The following is a 19,849-nucleotide window of genomic DNA, read 5'->3' as shown; positions in this document are numbered from 1 at the left end:
CAGATAACAAAAAACTCAGGAGCTTAAGTCCCATTTACTTCTATGGCAGCATGGTGTGTGTGAGGCTGCATCAGTGGCCACATACAAGCACCTCTATTACAAACAATGGGGGTTTGCCATCTATGGAAGATCACACACCACACAGTTCGGGGCGGTCTGGATTTCCCCTAAAATGGTAAAAGTCCTGAAAACCAAGGAACACTTTTGGAAACTGGTTATGTTTTACTTAGAGACAAGAAGAATGAGAGGTTATAATAGCCATCTTTAAATATATGATGTAAAGAAGAAGAAGCAAGGTGGTTTTCTGCTGCTCCAAAGATTAGGTAAAGAAACCAATGGATTCAAACTACAAGAAAAGAGATTCCCCCTAAATGTTGAGAAGAACTTCCGGGCAGTAAGAACTAATCAACAAGGAATTAATTGCCTTAGAAGGTGGAGGATTTGAAGTAGAGGTTGATTAGGTATCTTTCAAGAGTGCTGTAGTTGTGTTTTCCTGTATGACAGGGGGTTGGACTACAAGGCATTATTCTGTTTGAGTGACATTTTTCTCATGTAACTATACACTGTGAGCTTCCTGAACATAGACCTGTTAGTCCAGTTGTTTAGGATCAGTTTCAATTGTAGTTTGAGGGACACAGCACTGAATAGATTCAGTTAGACAACCTGTATAAATTGAAATGATTCATGAATTGGTAGAAGTGTTTTGGAAACATGAAAACATGGTCTTCAGACAATTATGTTTGGAATTGTAGTTGCATCTAGAAAACAAGTTTCCATCTTGTTGCTAGCCTCGTTGGCACAGAGTGCTTTTTCTCCTCTATATCTGATTTGAATCTCCAGGACAGAGATAGTCTGTCTGGAGTGATCCGTACCTCGATAACCTCCTGATTTATTTTTCACAAAAATTGCACTTGTTCATGTTTTATGTAGATGTGGTAAAAGTAGTTTGTAAAGCAGTTTTGCAGAGGAACCATCTATAATCCTATTATGCAATCACAATCCATGGTATATAAATAAAGGTTAATAATAATAATAATAATAATAATAATAATAATAACATGAGAGTTTTTTTATTGCCACCTAAGTCCTGCCCTGCAAATAGGCTTCAGAAACTGCACAGTTTTGAAAGACTTTTTTGCAACATGAAGAAAATTGATAAAAGTACATGTTGCCTCCATAAAGAATGAAATTAGCAAAGAAAACACCACTACTTTCTTGCCATCTCCAACATTAGGTATGATAGTTCAGGACTTTTTTATTGTAACAAATGCAAAAAGATAAGTTTTTTGCACAAATGACTTTTGTACAATCAGTAGGCAGAAAACTGACATCTCCATAGGAGAGTACGACAAGGATTTCAATGTATAAAACCTTTGAATAGTGGTGGAGATGATGGCAGTGATAGTGCACAGTGAAATTCATTTATATAGGTATCCAACTTATTTCTCAATGTTCCATCACTGAAATACAAAGTGACATACAATACATAGGTTCCAGGTTATGTCCTATTCATTCACCGATGATGCTCAGAACTGCCTATTGTTGCACTTATGTGCCTTCAGTCCATGCACTGGGACCAATAATAGCTAAAACATTTTATTGACAGTAAATGTGAAACATGCCTAAATATAACTGGTTTGGTTATTAAATTATTTATTCACTTTTTAAAATTCCCTGCAGTTGCAAAGAGATGCATTCGTATACAAAGAGAATGTAGTTATTTTAAAGTCTTTTTCTTTATTGTAAACATTCTGTTATAAATTCTGCCTCCCAGCAGTTGCATACATTACCTTTTGCTGAAGAATTTTACAAAGTTCTTTGTTTTCCTGCAGTGTTGTTTAAAAGCACAGCAATTCATGCTCTAATGTAACAGTGATATTTTCAACAAAACCAGGATCAAAACTTTATTGTTAGTATATGTGTGTGTATATATACACACATGTATTGGTGCTCATGTGGGAGGCGAGGCTAATCTGATATGATTTTTTATGTGCATTAATTCAACATGGGTTAAATCTAATTGCCATTCCCAAATAGAACAGGCCTATTGAAACAAATGTTGAATGGTAAATTGACACTTACATAAATCTCACTGGTTTATGGGTCTACTTTAGTTGAAACTAGCAGGTCCATTTAAACCATAATATTTTATTTTCCTGGCTTGTCAGACTTGCAGAAGTATACAATTTGTACTTCAAATTCTAACTTTCAATATATAGGCATACTCTTTATAGCTTAGTTAAAGCATTTCTTTGTACAGATTGAGTTTCCCTTGTCTGTAATTACAAAATCCAAATTACTCCAAAATGAAAAAAAAAATCCATGTGTGGCTGAGATAGTGACACTTTTGCTTTCTGATGGTTCACTGTTCACAAACTTTGTTTCATGAACAAAATGATTTAAAATATTGTGTATAAAATTACCTTCAGCCTATATGTATAAGCTGTATACAAAACATAAATGAATTTCATGTTAGGATTTGGGTTCCATCTCCAAGATATCCCATTATGTATATGCAATCATTTCGAAATCTGAAAAAAAAAATCCCAAATCCTAAATGCTTCTGGTACCAAGCATTTTGGATAAGAGAGACTTAACCTGTACCCAATCCATTGTAATTTTTATGCATGTTTGTTTATCCATCTGCCTTACTTATATTTACAGAAGAAAACAGAGATCAAAATACTGCCAGTAATTGCATTAAAACTGCTCAACTTATAAGCAGTCTTGTAGACTTACTGTTTGCAATCAAATACTTTCCTGAAGTATTGTTCCATAGTTTCTGTTTCCTTCTACAGAAAATTTGAGAGATCAGTGGAGAAATGGAGGAATTTTCATCATGATCTGAAAAACTTTAACCACTGGCTAACAGAGACAGAACGGGATTTAGCTAAAATACAGATAGAGTCAGAGGATCCAGACCTTTCCAAAACCAAGCAATACATCAAGGTAGGATTCATCTGTATTTTTTTTTTTATTCTAGGTAGTGTGTACTGTTTACAGATATGTTTCAATTATAGCCATGTGTACACTGATCCTAAATCTAAAGCACATTTGCAAAATTCAGCATTTCTTTTTTGTCCAGAATTTAAAGCATAATGGTCTGCTTTTATTGACTTGTTCCTGCTCATGTTGTAAGCTTTATTCAGTGTATAGATAAGTACATCTTTGTTCATTCAAATTATCAGTGATTGACTAATCACTTTTTTTTTTTTTTTTTTGGGAATGTCTTACAGCAAAATTGGTGATCTAGTTGCGGTGATCTAGTTGCATTTCATATTGTAAAGATCTGTCAAAATTCAACAACCCACTGACTTTGCTAATCAAATATTCAAATAATTTATCTAAACTCATAGTTTTTGTTCACAAATTGATTTAATATATTATGGTATTATACCATTTTAAAAATTATTATGCCAAAACTGTGATTATGAATGGCAGCAAGTTAGCCTATGTATTTAGCTCCAAGGTGCAGCCCTCACTTATTATTGTGTAATGAAGTATTTATTTTCTGCTCATATTTTTTTAAAAATATACATTTAGAGAATCACTAGATGTGACAACAGGGATCTGTGATCACAGGTTACATCTTTTTAGTGAACAGTAGCAGTACCCCCCCCCACCGCCAATTATTAACCAGAACTGTAGCATTATTACAGAGAGTTAATTCTTTCTCAAGTGCTACCACTAGTAAAAAAAAAAAAAAAGGCTTAACAGCTGTTCTTTATTCACAAGAGAAAAACATTCATACAGCTCCATCTTATATTTTGGAGTACTTAAAAACCCTATAGACTTCCATAGAGTGGGGAGTCAACAGCTCTCTTGCAGCATGAGTCAATCTTTATGCATTATGGAATATTAATCAATAGTGCATGTGCATTTTATAAATGATTGTAAACTGGATTGTTGAATTATTGCATCAATTAGCAAATATTGCTTGTTCAAACACATCAAACTATTTTAGAATGCATCTAACAATATCTAAGGAACAATGTGAGTTCTTTTTTTATTGTATAATCCTTTCAGATACTGTACTTAGGCCTGGTCCAGACAGGCGCAATAGGGCTCCCTCGTCACATGTGCGGGGAGGCGCTTCTAGATGCCCCTCTCCCCTTGCACGTGACGAGGGCATCAAAATGGTGGTGTCCTGTACAGATGGGCGCCACCATCATTACGTGATGGACGCCTAGCATCCACATGTCACGGCGCCATTGTGACGTCGCAAGTGCGCCATTGCCTGTTAAGTTGGATGAACACTTAAAAAACATATATACAGGGATGCTTCAGTGACACTTCAGAAGTGTGACCAGCTATCACATCTCACTGCTTCTGGATCATTTTACCAGAGATTTAACCACGGTAAGCCTCGGGTGTGGTAATCCCCATAGACTTCAGTCTACCTCCACCCAATGCATCTGAGGAAGTAGACCGAAGTCTACGAAAGCTCATGCTTCCAATTTCTTTCAGTTAGTCCCAAAGGTGCTACAAGATCTCTCTACATACAGAGTCCACAGAATGCCACAGCTATATCTCTAAATATAAATGGAAAATTATTCATAACTCTGAATTCCAACCTGCAATATCATATGCCGTTGTAATGAAAACTAGAGGTGGGATTCAGGGAAATGGGTAGGATAGCTTTGCCTTTTCTACGTGGTTTGCTTAATGATTTTCAGTAGGGACCAGAGGAGAAAACATTTATTTGTCTTCATCATGTTCTTATTTTACTAGCAACTATCTACACTCCAGAGTTGTTTTATTAATATAAATACCACCAAATACTCTTCTTACAGAATCCCCAGCATTCTCAAAGCTATGCTATAACATTTAGCAATATAGCTATTTCTCTCAAGAGTTATGTGTTGCATGCATGTAAGTCATTCATAGTTAGGTCACTGTTAGTTTTATTTTTAATTTGATGGATGTAATTTTAATGCAGCATAGGAGAAACTCTTCTGAGGGCAACAGTGCATTGTCCATAACAGCATATTGCTGAGCTGTCAGTCTGAACCAGTGAATCAGAATATGCTCACCCATGTTATAACCATAATTCCCATTACTCTTAATGTCATAAAAATGTTGAAAAGCTTCCATCAGCAAATTAAGACATTTTTATGCCATCAGCCTTTTGGAAAGAGAATGGGGTGAGGCTTCAGTGACATGTGTTGCTGTTTTTAAGATTTGTATGCTGTCTTTACATAAATTTTCATGTTTACTGTTATCAATTATTTGATTGGGTCTTTTATTTTTATATTTATACTTTTATTTAAGCTTCTGTAAAGTTTTAATTTATGTTGTTTCTAAATATGTTGCCAGCCACCTTGAGTCTCATTATTGGGAGAAAGATGGGATATAAATGAATATAGTAGTAATCATAGTAGTAGTATGTAAATATAACAAAAACAACAGTAAAAGTAGATAAAAGAAAGTTGTCAGTTTAACTGGAACAAAACCACATTGAGGATAGTTGAAAAAAAGGATTAGGAACTGGACTTTCAGGAAGCTACTTCAAAGACCCAAAAGAAAAAAGGGGAAAGGAAGGGTGCAACAAAATAAACAATAGACATTTCATTTTAGAAAAAACAATTGAGGCTTTCTAATTAGAAACACAGTACATGGACAAAGAAAGATTAACCCTGTCCATCTAAACAATTTACCCCACCCAAAATCTATTTGCCCAAGTATCCAACATTTTCCTTAACAATTTTACCATTTAGGGTACCCAATAGGGTACTGGAGAGACAATCTCCATTGGGAAACAGATACAAGAAAAAACAATACAAAACTGGGCTAATTAGTGAGGAGGCTATTTCACGTGGTGTAAAATTAGGAGAGGAAGTGTGCTATGGAAAAATGGAGAAGAGGAGTGGTCAGAAGACAGAGCAGTTAAGTGAAACAAAGCAGCAGATGGAAAAAGCAAGAAGCTAAGCAAATAGGAAAGATGGCGCTGACTAGGAAATGATGACTCTAGGAGAAAACAGGATTATACACTCTTAGAAAAAAGGCAAGGATGATCAGAGAGCCAAACAAACAGGATAGAGTCTGAAATAGGAATTCTGGACATTATAGCCATCAGTAGAAACTACCAGTTGTTAGGTTTTCCCCCTGAAAGTCCCAGAACAGTTCTTCATTTGGGGAATTCTGAAGGTGCATGTGAGTACAAGCGGCTGCTGCTGCTGCTTTTTCACTGTTAATTTATTTTTTAAAAAGGAAAGAACTTCTTTCATGCCTCTCTCAAACATATCAGTGATAGGACCCCCTCTTTAAAAGGTCCTTAGTCTTTGTAATGGAGAAGTTTAATTTCTTATTAATTATTATTAATTAATTATTTTTATTCATAAAGAATGATTAAAAACGTACAAAAGAACAATAAATAAGCAAGCAAACATAAAAAACTTTCTTATACCATCCCATAATCCTTACATACAACTTACAACCATCTCACATTAATTACATTCATATATCTTCCATTACTTCCTTCTTCATATCTCTTGGTAATTTTCCTTTTTGTTTCTGTCATGATATTCTATATGTTTGTTAAACTTCTCTTTCTCTAACTGTATGTTATCTTCTTTTCCTCTTTTTGATTCCATCTTCTGGTTGTCTTTTTCAATAACAAAAACTACAACAAAAGAGACATAATAATTCTTTTGACTTCTTGATCCCTATGTTGAGATGTTCTACATATTTCAACAAAACATAACCAATTACCATTGTAATCTATAAACATATCTGGCTCTAAATTACTCAATTTTTCTTTTAAGAATTTTATCACATTATTCCTGTTATCTATTATTTTAGATTCATTTTGATATTGTAACAATCTTGTTAATTTTACCCTTTCTATTGCTTCTAATAGTTTGTAGAGCCATTCTTCTATTTCTGGAATCTTAAGTCCTTTCCACAAGGGTCTTTTAGTACGTACTGTGTATGTACTAGGGTTGCCTGGGGGGGACTCTTCCAGACGCCCCTAACCCTAGTACGTACACAGTATATACATATTGGCAGCGCCCATTCTACATAGGTGCCACCATTAGGACGTCATGATCGTGCCGCCTCCAAACAGGGTGGCGCGGACATGACGTCCTGGCAACGCAGAAGGGTGCCTGGCAACGCAGAAGGGTGCCTTTCCACAGTGCAGGAAGGAGCTCCGAAACGGAGCTCCTTCTTGGTTTTGTGTCACTGGTGCAGCCTTTACACAGCTACGCCAGCGACACAAAAGAGAAAGGGGCCAAGTGGCCCCTTTCTCTTCTCCCCACCGCTGTCGGGGTGTCCTTGGGGCTTGAAGCCCCAAGGACACCCCCTTTCCAGGCTGCGGGAAGTGGCCTTTTGCTGCTTCCTGCGTCCTGGAAAAGTGGCGGATCAGGGCCTCAGGGCTGCTGCTGTGGCAGCTGAGGCCCCGATCCGTCGGGGAAAGGGGCGGGTACAGGCCGCCCCAAAGGGGCGGTCTGTAACGCGCCTTAGGTTGTTTCCACTCTTTCGCATAGTGAATCCTGGCTGTTGTTAAGAAATAAAAAATCATTATACCGTATTTTTCTTCTAACTTTTCTTTAACAATGTTCCATAAAAATAATACTGGGCAAAATTTCAGTTTAACTTGCAATACATGACACATAATTTGATGCACTTTCTTGGCTCAACACAGGACCACCAGAGATGATGATCTTTTTACTAATTTCTAACCTGTCCATCACTCATTGATTTGAGCTCAAATTCATCTAAAGACCTTTTGACTCAGCTCTTAGTTAAAGAGCCTATGCCAAAACAGTGTGTATGCATCCTCTAGAAAATATAATTAAGCAGTCTGAACCTGACATTGCTATAGTGTAGACTAAGGCACCCTATGTTCCAGTGTTTGTTAGATAGAATGGATTTAGCAAGGTGAAAATTAGTGCTACAAGTAGCTTTATTGCATAGGGGTCATTCACACTTATTTTTTTGTCCTGTGGACATCCAGATCTCAGCAGTGATGCAATCCCAAAGCAATGTTCTCACTATGTCCCTGAATCTCTCCGAGGCAACTTAAACCTTGTGCTCATTCTCACTTAACACCAACTAAAGAGAAAATGGCCCTCCCGCCATATCCAGTACAGCTGTCACACGACCTGGATCAATCTGGTAGCGTACTTACACTACTGAAGTTCTGAATCACTCCAGCACTTTTAAAAAGACACTTTAAGAGACCTAGTGTCAAATGCATCAGATTAAGTAGGTTTTTCACTCCCCCCCCCCCCAGCAAATGGTGCCTGCATTTGGGACTACTCTGAACTTCACAGAAATAACTGTTTCACACCGGGTTATTTCCAAAGTGTGAATGGGGCCATAGATTCCTCAAAAGTTTTTTAATACGCATTAATTATAGGATTAATAATTGTTGCCAGTTCATTGAAATCTCATTCTACAATTCTTCAAAGTATTTATTTGCATGTTTGTCTCTAAATTTATAGTAGCACTGGGTCCAATAGTAATTGATACCCCCCACACACACACATACATTTTAAAATGCATTCTTTCAGATGAAGAGTTTCAGAAGTGGAAAATGTCATTTTTAGTTATAGTAGGAACAGTATTACTATGAAGGTATGAAAGTAGAATATTGCTACTTTGTTTTCCTTTTCTATCCATCACATGTTATATTTTGGTTATCACATTCTATTGTGAATGTAAACCAGTAGCAAGATAGACTGAATAAATCTAGTAAAAAAGCTAAACATTTCTTTAAAGTTGAGTTTACATTTCTAAATCACCCCAAAGCATTTTCTGCTCAGTTTATATACAAAAAGATCCATCATTTATTTTGTAGAACTGAATATGTACCTACTGTACATGTTGGGAGTAAACCTAAACATATATTAATGATAAAAAAAATATGTTGCTGCTTTTGAGTGGTTGCTGAATATGTGAATAAAAAAAATCATAGATCTTTAATTTTATATGCTCTGAAGCTCAGATATGGCCAAATATTGCCTTAATCTTCTGAAGTGTTTCCCAGTTGATTTCAGTAGAGATACTAAGTCCAGTGGACAAAGTGTAGATTATTTGAATGTATTTGAACAGGAATTCTCATGTGTTCTCATTAGGTACTTGAATATTTTTTGATGTTTGTATGGCTGTCACCTCCAAAATCAAAAAGCTATTTTTTAAAAAGCACAATTTCATTTATCATCTTTTAAATGTTTAGAGGGTACCACTGTTACAGATTTTTCTGTACACTAGTATAATGAAGTAAGGTTAGATTTAGTTACAAAACATACAGGACTGTAGAAAACATGAACTGGGCATATTATTGATACATTGGAAGTATTTAGATATCCCATCAGCCATTGATAGCCTTATCCTTTGTCCACTGCTGTCCAGGTACAGATGTTGTTTTTAAAAACCACACTTCAAAAATAGTGTGGATGCTTGACAGTAACTTACCTGATTACCTAGCAATAGCAGAGCAGATATGGAAATTATTCAACTGGTGGACCCCAGCTCCTTCATGTTGTTTTAAAATGTTTGGGCTCATAATGGAGAAACAAACTGTGATGCTTTAGCTTAAAGCTCATTAATTTCTTCACAAATTTTGGGATACTCAAAATAGATATGTGTATTGGCTGTGCATTTTCAAAATGAGAAGTGACTGTCCAGTCTAATGTATTTTGTTTGGTATTAAAATGTATTAGTTTTGAAAGCTGTTATAATGTTTACTTAGCCAACTATTTGGGGGAAAGGTGGGATATAAATCCTATAAATAAATTAATTAAAAATGTTGATTTGATTGTTTCTTTTGTGCATTCAGCTTGCTGGGAGGTGCCTGAAAGAAGGCTAAAGTAAGGTTTATATATGCTCATATAAAGAAATAAACCTCCAAAGAATGCTTTCAGGGAATTATAGAATACAGGGAAATATAGCCTGCTGCTTTAATTGGGAACCTAAAAACCCCATATGTTAGTGGAGCCATTGATCTCACAAGATTGCCTTCTAGATAATACCTTTCATTAATAGCTGTGAAGAATAATGCAGTCTCCTCCTAGGTCTGTCTCTAGGTAGGGTGTTTCTGTGCCAAGGTAGGGTGGGACAACAGAAAGTTAATTGGACTAGGTTCCAGAACACACTGTAGAAACAATCCAGTTCAAGACCGCTTTGACTACCCTGGCACAGTGCTAAGGGATCCTGGCAATTGTAGTTTATTATGGCACCATAGCTCTCTGACAAAGAAGGATAAATGTCTTACAAAACTACAGTTTCCAGAATTGCCTAGCATTGAGCCTAGGCTCAAACTGGATTATTTCTGCAGTGTACATTGGACCTCAATTGCCAATTTTATTTTTCATGAGAGACAATAATGTATATATATAGAGAGAGGATTCAGTGGGTCATGGAAACTTGACTACAATTCCATATAACAAACTATTTAATATACAGCTATATTCCATTACATGCTCAGGGAAACAAAGCAACACATTTCATTTCAAAGTGTAACATGTGGGTTCCTATGCATTGGTGTTCAAATGCTAAAACGATAATTGAACAAACTATAATTAATGTAAAACATTTGAAAACATCTTGATTGACTGAAAATATATCCTCTGTAGGTCAGTTAACAAGGTTCTTTTTTTTAAAAAAAAATCCATTACAAACTCAAGAAACTGTAGATGATAGCATCATAAAAGTAAAGGCATTCCTAGTTTCTTTCTCATGGGAGGAACACCTTCAAGATGATATCTGCTATGATGCATGCATACATTGTCTATGGACAAAACAAAGCATGTCTTTCCTTTGGAACATTTTCTGCCTAGGAGGAAATGTATGCAAATTAAACTGATTCATTCAATTGACTGATTAAATTTTATTTTATTAGCTATATTATCATGTCTAGTTTCAATTACCATCTCATGGATGGTTCCTTGGTCACCATAATACAGTCAAGAGCCCCTTTCTTCAAATACAACAGAAATGTTTCAAATACTTCAGGTTTCAAGAAAACCTCGTTCCTGAAAACTGCTGGAAGGAAACTTTCTCCATCCAAGAAGGCTCTTTCTATTGGAGGAAGTTATTTTGGATCTTACTAACCATTTGCAAATGACAATTCTGCACATAAATCGATCATAAAATTGTTCATAAATCATTCAAAATGTCATCATAAATAATTCATATGCCCTCATAAATCAATCACGGTCATAGTAACTCACTCAACCACAGCAACATGGGTAAATGTTCAGGTGGAAGGTACACAGAACCCAGTCATGAATTTGTATCCAAAACTGATGGCAGAGGCCTCCCTCATCCAAACCCAGGAACTCACCTGTATGAGTGCAATATCCCACCTCACTCTACACTTGTGTGCTGCCATCAGGGATATAGCCAGGATTTTTGGAAGGTGGGGTCCAGATTAAGTGCCACCATTAAAATGGAGCGTGGGTGTGGTGGCATGGAAGCACGCACCATTCATTGTATCTAATGGAAGGGGGAATCCGAACCCCCCCCCCCCGGCTACGTCCCTGCTGCCATGCTGCTAGAAGGGTGACCTCCGTCCACCCAAATATCCAGCAAAGAGTCCTGGAAAGGGCAGGCCTTTAGTCTTGGTGGCAGACCTTTACTTGCCTACAGACAGCTTCCAAATCTCAAACAGGTACTTACCTACAGGAGAACACACAATACAGATGTGGACACTGGTACAAAGCCTTGCCACAAACCCAGATGCCAACTCTGCCCACACATCTATTGAGGAAATTTAATTGCAAGCCCTAATGACATTACTCAGAATATCAAGAGGCACTATCTTGTGCTCATCCTCTAAGTGATTTATGCCATATTACGTCATCAATGCCTTTCAGCACTCTACATTCAGCAAACAGGCCAGTCCCTGTGCCATAAGATAAAGGGACATAAACCAGACATTAGAAATGAGAATTCACAGGAATTGGTTGCAGAACATTTCAATCTTCTGGGGCATTGCGTCTCAGATCTCAAAAGAGTGGTCCTTGAACAAAAGAACTACAAAGGAAGATTGGAAAGAGAAATAGCAGAATTGGAATGTATCCACACTGGCTACAGTCCATCAGCAACGGTTTCACAGAAATAATGGTTTACTTGCACACTACACACATTTCAACACTATTTAACCCACATCCTCATGAGGGCACCCTTGGCCATTCACAATATCCCCCTCTCTATTTCCCACACTACATTCCAGTACTCATTCATATGGTTATGTACTGTTTCTGGGTGTATACAACAGCCTTCCTCCTGTCTTTGTCCCCAACGACCATCCTTAAAACATAATGACAACTAAATCTGAGGAAGTAGGCTCAAGTCCATGAAAGCTCATACCACCAACTTCTTTCTTTCAGTTAGTTTCAAATGTGCTACAAGATCCCTTTGCATACTAATATGGACTGGGACAATGCTTAGAGTTTTTCCAACACTTTTCTATTTTATTTCAGATTTTTTTTTAGTTCCCTTAAGAACCAATTTACCAAGCAGTTGCAGCAGAAAGGCAGGAAAGCTTACTCCTATTGAGTAGAAACATACATTTTATTATTTTTATTCATTAATTTATTTTGTTTATTAATGTTTTAATATCAAAATTCAATACTCCAATCAAATGTTACATGTTTAGAGTTCTCCATAGTTCCCACTCCAAACAAAACTGCATAACAAGCAGTTAATATGAAGCATCAGTCAATATAGTACTAGTTTTCAAAGAAGTAGTAGTTATGTTAATTGCCTGCAGCATAAAATGAAGGAAGGGAGTGGGAAAAAGAAGGAATGTAGCAGACCCTTTAAGATTACAACAAGCCCTCTGTATTCATGGATTATTCTGCATGCATGGATTGAACTCTCCATGTCATATTCATATATATATATATATATATATATATATATATATAATCAAACCTTGCCACTTTATATAGACACCATGTTATTATACCATTATTTATACTGGAACTTGAGCATCAGTGGATTTTGATATCCACAGTGGGGTTCTAGAACCAACCTCAAAAGATACCAAGGGCCCACTAAAACTGGTTCTTATTTTAGCATAAGCTAAAATCAGCACTAACTGACCACTATAAAGATCTGAAAGTCCTGTATCACCTTACACAGCCCGTTGAAAAATTAGGGCAGAGGTCATGATTTTACTCTTTCTAGATCCTCTTACATTGCATTCCACTCCTACAACTGTATAAAAATGATTTATATTGTGAGACCTGGGTATCACCCTTACTGCATCTGAAGAAGTGGATTTATATCCATAAAAGCTCATGCCAAATAAAAAAAATCATTTAATCTTAAAAGTGCTTCTATGTTCCTTCCCCTTCCCTCTCCCTTTTTCCAGTCTATCTCTCCATATAATAATAAATAATAAATAATAAAAGCTTTATTTATATACCGCCCTTCGAAACATCAGGGCGGTTAACAGCAATAAAATATAACAAATACAGTACAGCATAATAAAAACAGTGCAATTAAAACAATAAAAGAACTTGTGCCAGATCACCAGCTGCTAACAGAGGGGGGAGAGGGCATTCAGGGAGAAAAATCAGGGGTAGGCCTGCTCAAAAAAGAACGTTTTCAGCCCGTTCTTAAATTGGGCCAGGGAGGTTGCTGAACGGAGCTCAATGGGCAGCGAGTTCCAGAGGGTAGGGCCCGAAGTGGAAAAGGCCCTTCTGGTAGTATTAACTAGTCTAGCCTCCGGAACTCTTAATAGGTGCTGCCCGGTGGATCTGAGTGTGCGGGGCGGATTGTATGGAGAGAGGCGGTCCTTTAAGTACCCTGGGCCCAAGCCATTTAGGGCTTTATAGGTTATAACCAACACCTTGTATTGCGCCCGGAAGCGAATAGGCAGCCAATGTAAGTCTTTTAAGACCGATGTTATGTGACTGGTCCTAGGTGTATTAGTGACCAGTCTTGCTGCCATATTCTGCACCAGTTGCAGCTTCCGGGTATGGTACAAGGGTTGCCCCATGTAAAGCGCATTGCAGAAATCCAACCGAGAGGTTACCAGGGCATGTACTACTGTTTCAAGGTCCCTCCGGCCCAGGTAGGGACGCAGCTGGTGTATCAGCCGAAGCTGATAACAGGTGCTCCTGACTGTCGCATCCACCTGAGATGTAAGGTGGAACGACGAGTCGAGGAGCACCCCCAAACTGCGTACTGAGTCCTTCACAGGAAGCGTGATCCCGTTCAGGACAGGTGGAACCACCGCCATCCCTGGGCCAGGAGAACCTATCACGAGCACTTCCGTTTTCTCTGGATTCAGGCTGAGTCTGTGTTCCCTCATCCAGCCCATTACCGACTCCAGACAGGCCACGAGAGGAGAGATGCCATCCCTGGTCACTGCATCAGTCGGAGACATAGAGAAAATTATTTGGGTGTCATCAGCGTACTGATAACCTCGCGCCCCATGTCTCCGGATGATCTCTCCCAGCGATTTCATGTAATTGTTAAAGAGCATGGGAGACAGAATGGCTCCTTGAGGGACCCCAAATGTTAGGGGCCTCTTGTCGGAGCACACGTCTCCCAGCTGCACCATCTGGAACCTCCCAGAGAGGTAGGACCGGAACCACTGGAGCGCAGTGCCCCCGATGCCCACCTCTGCCAGGCGCTCCAGAAGGATACCATGATCTATGGTATCGAAAGCCACTGAGATGTCTAAGAGCACCAACAGGGACACGCTTCCCCTGTCAATGCCCAGATGGAGGTCATCGACCAAGGCGACCATGGCAGTCTCAACCCCATAGCCCGCCCAAAAGCTGGTTTGAAATGGGTCTAGATAATCCGTTTCATCCAGGATCGATTGGAGCTGGATCGCAACCGCCCTCTTGATCACCTTACCCAAAAATGGCAATAGTGATACTGGCCGGTAGTTGTTATGCATCAGGGGGTCAAGGGAGGGCTTTTTTAATAAAGGTCTTACAGTGGCCAATTTTAGATTCGATGGAAATTGCCCATCCCTGAGAGATGTGTTAATGATCCGATGTAACATTGAAGTTACAACTGGTCCCCCCTGAGCCGCCAGCCATGAGGGACAGGGATCGAGAGAGCAGGTCGTCTTCCTAACACTTCCAAGGATCCTGTCCACATCCTCGGTACTTACAGACTCAAAGTGATCCAGTTTAACCAAGTTCACGGAGGCTCTGGATACCTCTTCTCTAGGCTCTGCTCTAATACTGGCATTAAGACCTTCGCTTATCCGAGAGATTTTATCCGCGAAGAAGTTGTTAAATCAGTCACAGCAGGCCTTAGAAGGTTCAAGGATCTGGTTCGGGGCAGGAGGGAGCTGAGTTAGCTCCCTCACAACCCTGAACAACTCTGCCGGACGCGACTCCGCGGACGCGACACGTGCACCATAGAACGAGTTCTTAGCTGCACGTATCGCCTCTCCGTAGTCCTTCAAAAGATGGTCTAGGAGAGTCTGGTCGGATAAGCGCTGGTGTTTCCGCCAGCGGTGCTCTAGCCGTCGCAGAATCCGCTTCCTTGCCCGGAGATCTTCCGTATACCAGGGCTTCCTTTTGGAAGCAGGTCTGAGAGGGCGCTTGGGAGCAATACTGTATATAGCCCTGGAGAGATATAGTGTCATGAAGTTCATCCACACTGCTACAGATCCACGATGTCACTGAAATGACTGCAAATGCATGGAGTGTTTTGTACAAATGCCTTTTCCCTTGAAACTGCAAAAAAAATGATAACTTTGCAAGCAACATCCATGCTGCAGATTTGGACCTAAGAATTTGATCTAACTATACTGTCTACTAGGCTATTTCCCTGATGTGTAGAATAAGAGGCAGAGCTAGCAACATTGCTAAAATTTAGTAGTGTTACCATCCCGCTGATGGAAATAGCAGGCTTTTAAAGCTATTAACACTTAGCATCCACTCATCCATGCACAAAGGCATTTAGCCCAGTGAAAAACGTGCTTACAGAAATGCCTGGGGCATTTTGTGCTTGTGGTCCCCTTGCAGTTCCAGTCTCCTTCTAGTAACCATATGATTTCCACCTTAATGCAATTGTGATTTAGTTTCATAAACAAAGTATGGGAACTAAGAGTGTAATCTTAATAATGTCTTCCCAGCAATAAGTATGATTAAATTCTATGTGAGTTACTCCTATTAAGTGGCTATAGGACTGTTGCCTAAAAGATATAAACTGTTTATATTAATGCTGTGTAATTTACGACATGGTATGGTTAAGGTGAAAGGTAAGGCCGATTGATTTCATTGTGAGTTCAGCCCACACTTAAAAATCATTGAAATCAATAGGGTTGAAAATCATTCTCTTTCACTGGATTATAGCCTCAGATGTTTATTAGTGATAGTAATAGTAAAAATCTTAATTTAATGAGTCTGTTAACTAGAGTCATTAAAGACTTGGCTCTTAGTGGTAATTATGGATTTAATCAATGGACTTACAGATACAGTACAAAACTACTCATTTGTTTCTCTGAGGAATATGATTGTGTTTAATTGAAAGCTGAACATCTGCTTCAGTGTTCTTTTGTTTGTGTACTAAAAGTTTAAAATTGACTTTTATAAACAAGCTAGTGTTAGTTGTTCCAGAGAGACTTGATATAAAATGGATTTTTAATTCCAAGAGAGCATATTGGAATTAAATATCCCAGTGAGGTTCATATTTCTGTTTTCATACCAGAAACTGAACTATGATCTGTTTATGGCTCCTAAGAGAACATTATTCTAGTATAATTTTTGCATACAAATACAACACATTTTAAATAGCAAGTATAAATCATTTGTTAAGAAAGTTTTTCACAGCTGGATTTTTAAACTGAAGCTTTGTACAACACAGAGTTTAGCTTAGCAGAAATAACCCCTAAAGAATGCTGTAATCAGCAATAAAATGGTCAGAAATCAGACCCATAGCACAATCAGTTCCAGAACTACAGGCACATGATTGATTGGTTTAATATAGTTTAGATAAAATACAACCACTTTTAAACCTTTTTAAAGTTCCACTGATTATAGTGGGAAAATAATATAGCTACTTGGTACTCACTTTGGATGAATTTTCCAAGTATTTTGTGTGAATGCCAACTTGTCCTATCACTACTGGGGTGAGATCTCCACACTTCTACAAAGTGCTTCCATTCATAACTAGTGCAAGCAAACAACTGAATTAGTTGTCTCTTTGTTCACCAACCCCGAGTAAGTTTTGGAAGTGTGCACATATGTGCACATTGGCATGCACATAACTCCTCTTCCTAGTTCCCTGCCAAGATTTTTTCTAATGGATGAGCTGAAAAATGTGGTGGAGTGGCATCCCCATCCCAAACATTTGTGGCACTCCCTACACTGGGCAGCTTGCCCAGCCACCCCAAAGGCCAGATTGATCCATTAAAAATTGGCTGAGTGGCAAGTCTAATGAAACTGTATAGGCAATTTTTTACTGTGTTGTTAACTGATGTCAAATAAACTTCAACTTATGGTGACCTCATTAATGAGAGACCTGCAAGTCACTACATAATCAAAAGCTATGCTCACGTCTTGCATATTCAGGGCCAGGCCTGCCTTGATTGAGTCTATTCATCTAGAATGCAGACTTCTTCTTTTGCTACTGCCTTGTAATTTACCAAGCATTATTGCCTTTTCTAGTGAGTCATGTCTTCTCATGATATGGCCAAAGTATGACAGTGTTTTAGTGATTCACAGTATCCATAGAATTCTTCTCCAGCATCACATTTCAAATGAGTTGATTTTCTCCCTATCAGATTTCTTCACTGTCCAGCTTTTACTACCATACATAGAAATTGGAAATACAATGTCATGGACAATCCTAACTTTAGTTGTTGTTAACCACCCTCAAGTCGATCTTGGCTTATGGTGACCCTGTGGAAGAGACATCTCCAAGACCCCCTATCCTCCACTAACCTTCCCAGTTTCTTCAGAATCATACCCATGACCTCCTTCATTGAGTCCATCCATCTAACATGTGGTTTTCCTCTCTTCCCAATTCCTTCCACTTTTCCCAACATTATTGTCCTTTCTAATGAGCTGTACCTTCTCATGATGTGACCAAAGTATGTCAGACTCAGTGTATCATCTTTGCCTCCAGGGAAATTTCAGGTTTGATCTGCCTTATTCAATGATATATCTTTACAGTCCAGGATTTTCTCTAGTTTCTTCATAGTTGTCTCCCAAGTCCTAGTCTTTTTCTTATTTCTTGATTACAGTCTCCATTCTGATTAATAACTGAACCAAAGTGTGAAAAATGTTAAACTATGGTCCAAAACTCAGGGCCAGAAGAAGCGGCTTCTGGCTGCTTTGGGGCATGTTGTTTAGACAATGCATGCCCCCAACACATCCCAAAGCCACTTCGATGCTGCCAAAAGGAGTCCAAGGCCACTGCAAAAAGGAGTCAATTTAAACCAATTCCTGGTGGTGTGGCTTGCGGCCTGTGGTAGTGGCCTCCTTTGAGGGCAGGCCATGCTATTGCTGTGGTCCTGCCAGATCATGGCCAGAGGGGCCAGAGGCCTCTCATTCCCAGCCACCTGATTTGCCCTTATTTTAATATATTTATCATCTACTTTAAAGTTAAGTAAATCATCTGTGCTCATTATTTTTATTTTCTTAATATTCAGTTGTGACCCTGCCTTTTCACTCTCTTCCTTGACAGTAATTGTTCCAACTCTTTGCTGTTTTATGCTAATATATGGTGTCATCTGCATATCTAAAATTGCTGATGTTCCTTCCTCCAATTTTCATGCCTCCTTCTTTTGAGTCTAATACTATTTTACATATGATATGTTCAACATAAGAGGTAAACAGATAGGGTGATATAATGCACCCTTGCCTGACTCTCTTGCCAGTTGGAAACCATTCAGTTTCTCCTTATTCTGTCCTGACAGTAGCCTCTTTTACTGAATATAGGTTATGTATCAGGCCATATAATGTTGTGGCACTCCCAATTATTTTAAAAAGATCCATAGTTTTTCATGATCTATACAATCAAATGTTTTGTTATAATCTATAAAGCATGGGATGTTTTTCTTTTGAAATTATTTGGTGTACTCCATTATCCAACATATGCTTGCAATATGATGTTTAGTGTCTCTTTCTTTTCTGAACCCATTTTGGACATTTCTCACAATATACTGTATTTGGGAAATGTCCTTGTAGAATTTTGAGCTACATTTTGTTTATATGGGAAATTAATGCAACCTTCCTTTGGTTGGCGTTATTCCTGGATTCCCCTTTCTCAGGGACTGGAATGTATACTGAATATTTCTAATCTGTGGACCAGTGTTTTGTTTTCCATATTTCTTTACAGATTTTAATTAGACCTGGATTAGATTCTGTCTCTGTATGTTGATGCATCTCTAGTGATATGCCATCTGTTCCTGTGATTTACTTTCCCCAACTATTCTAAATGCAGCTTCCACTTCACTTTCCAAAAGTGGAAGTTTTGTCTTCATATGATTCTTCCTCTAATGATTCTGTCACTATTTCATTGCTTTTATATAGTTCTTCCATGTATTATTACCATCATTTTTTTTTAAAAAAAAATTCTGTTTGGCCATGTAATGTGTTTCCTTGCTTGTTGTATAACATTACCACTCTTGGTTTAAGTTTCCTTTTGATTTCTCAGATCTTGTGGAAGACATGTTATGCTCTTCCTTCCATTTCTCTCCACTGACTATTATAATACCTTGTCTCTGAGCATATGTTATTGAACATTTGTATTCAGGGTTCTATTTCAGTCCCCTTTTACTTTAGCTTTTTGACTGCTGACTTTTTGACATTTCTTAAATGCTTGTAGAGTTTCGTCAGCCATTAAGGTTGCTCTTTCTTTTTGGCTGCTGATAGTGACTTTTTGCATTCCTCTCTCCTGTACTTCATGGGATGAT

General features: G+C 38.3%; 1 protein-coding gene across 9 annotated transcripts in view; it reads left to right on the top strand.

Moving 5' to 3' along the window:
* LOC149319486 (dystrophin-like) overlaps positions 1 to 19,849 on the top strand; it is a 1,434,671-nt gene that overhangs the window by 792,462 nt on the left and 622,360 nt on the right. For all 9 annotated transcript variants that reach the window (XM_089511816.1, XM_089511819.1, XM_089511811.1 and 6 more), the window contains one exon: positions 2,799 to 2,949. In XM_089511816.1, coding sequence (XP_089367942.1) covers positions 2,799 to 2,949 — 151 coding nt within the window. The remainder of the gene's footprint in view (positions 1 to 2,798; positions 2,950 to 19,849) is intronic.

Source organism: Sceloporus occidentalis, unplaced genomic scaffold, assembly GCF_023333645.1.
Source record: "Sceloporus occidentalis isolate IW3139 unplaced genomic scaffold, rSceOcc1.0.p SCAF_2, whole genome shotgun sequence".
NCBI lineage: Eukaryota > Metazoa > Chordata > Lepidosauria > Squamata > Phrynosomatidae > Sceloporus > Sceloporus occidentalis.
Note: the sequence above shows the minus strand (reverse complement) of the source record. Positions and strands in the feature narration are given on the sequence as shown.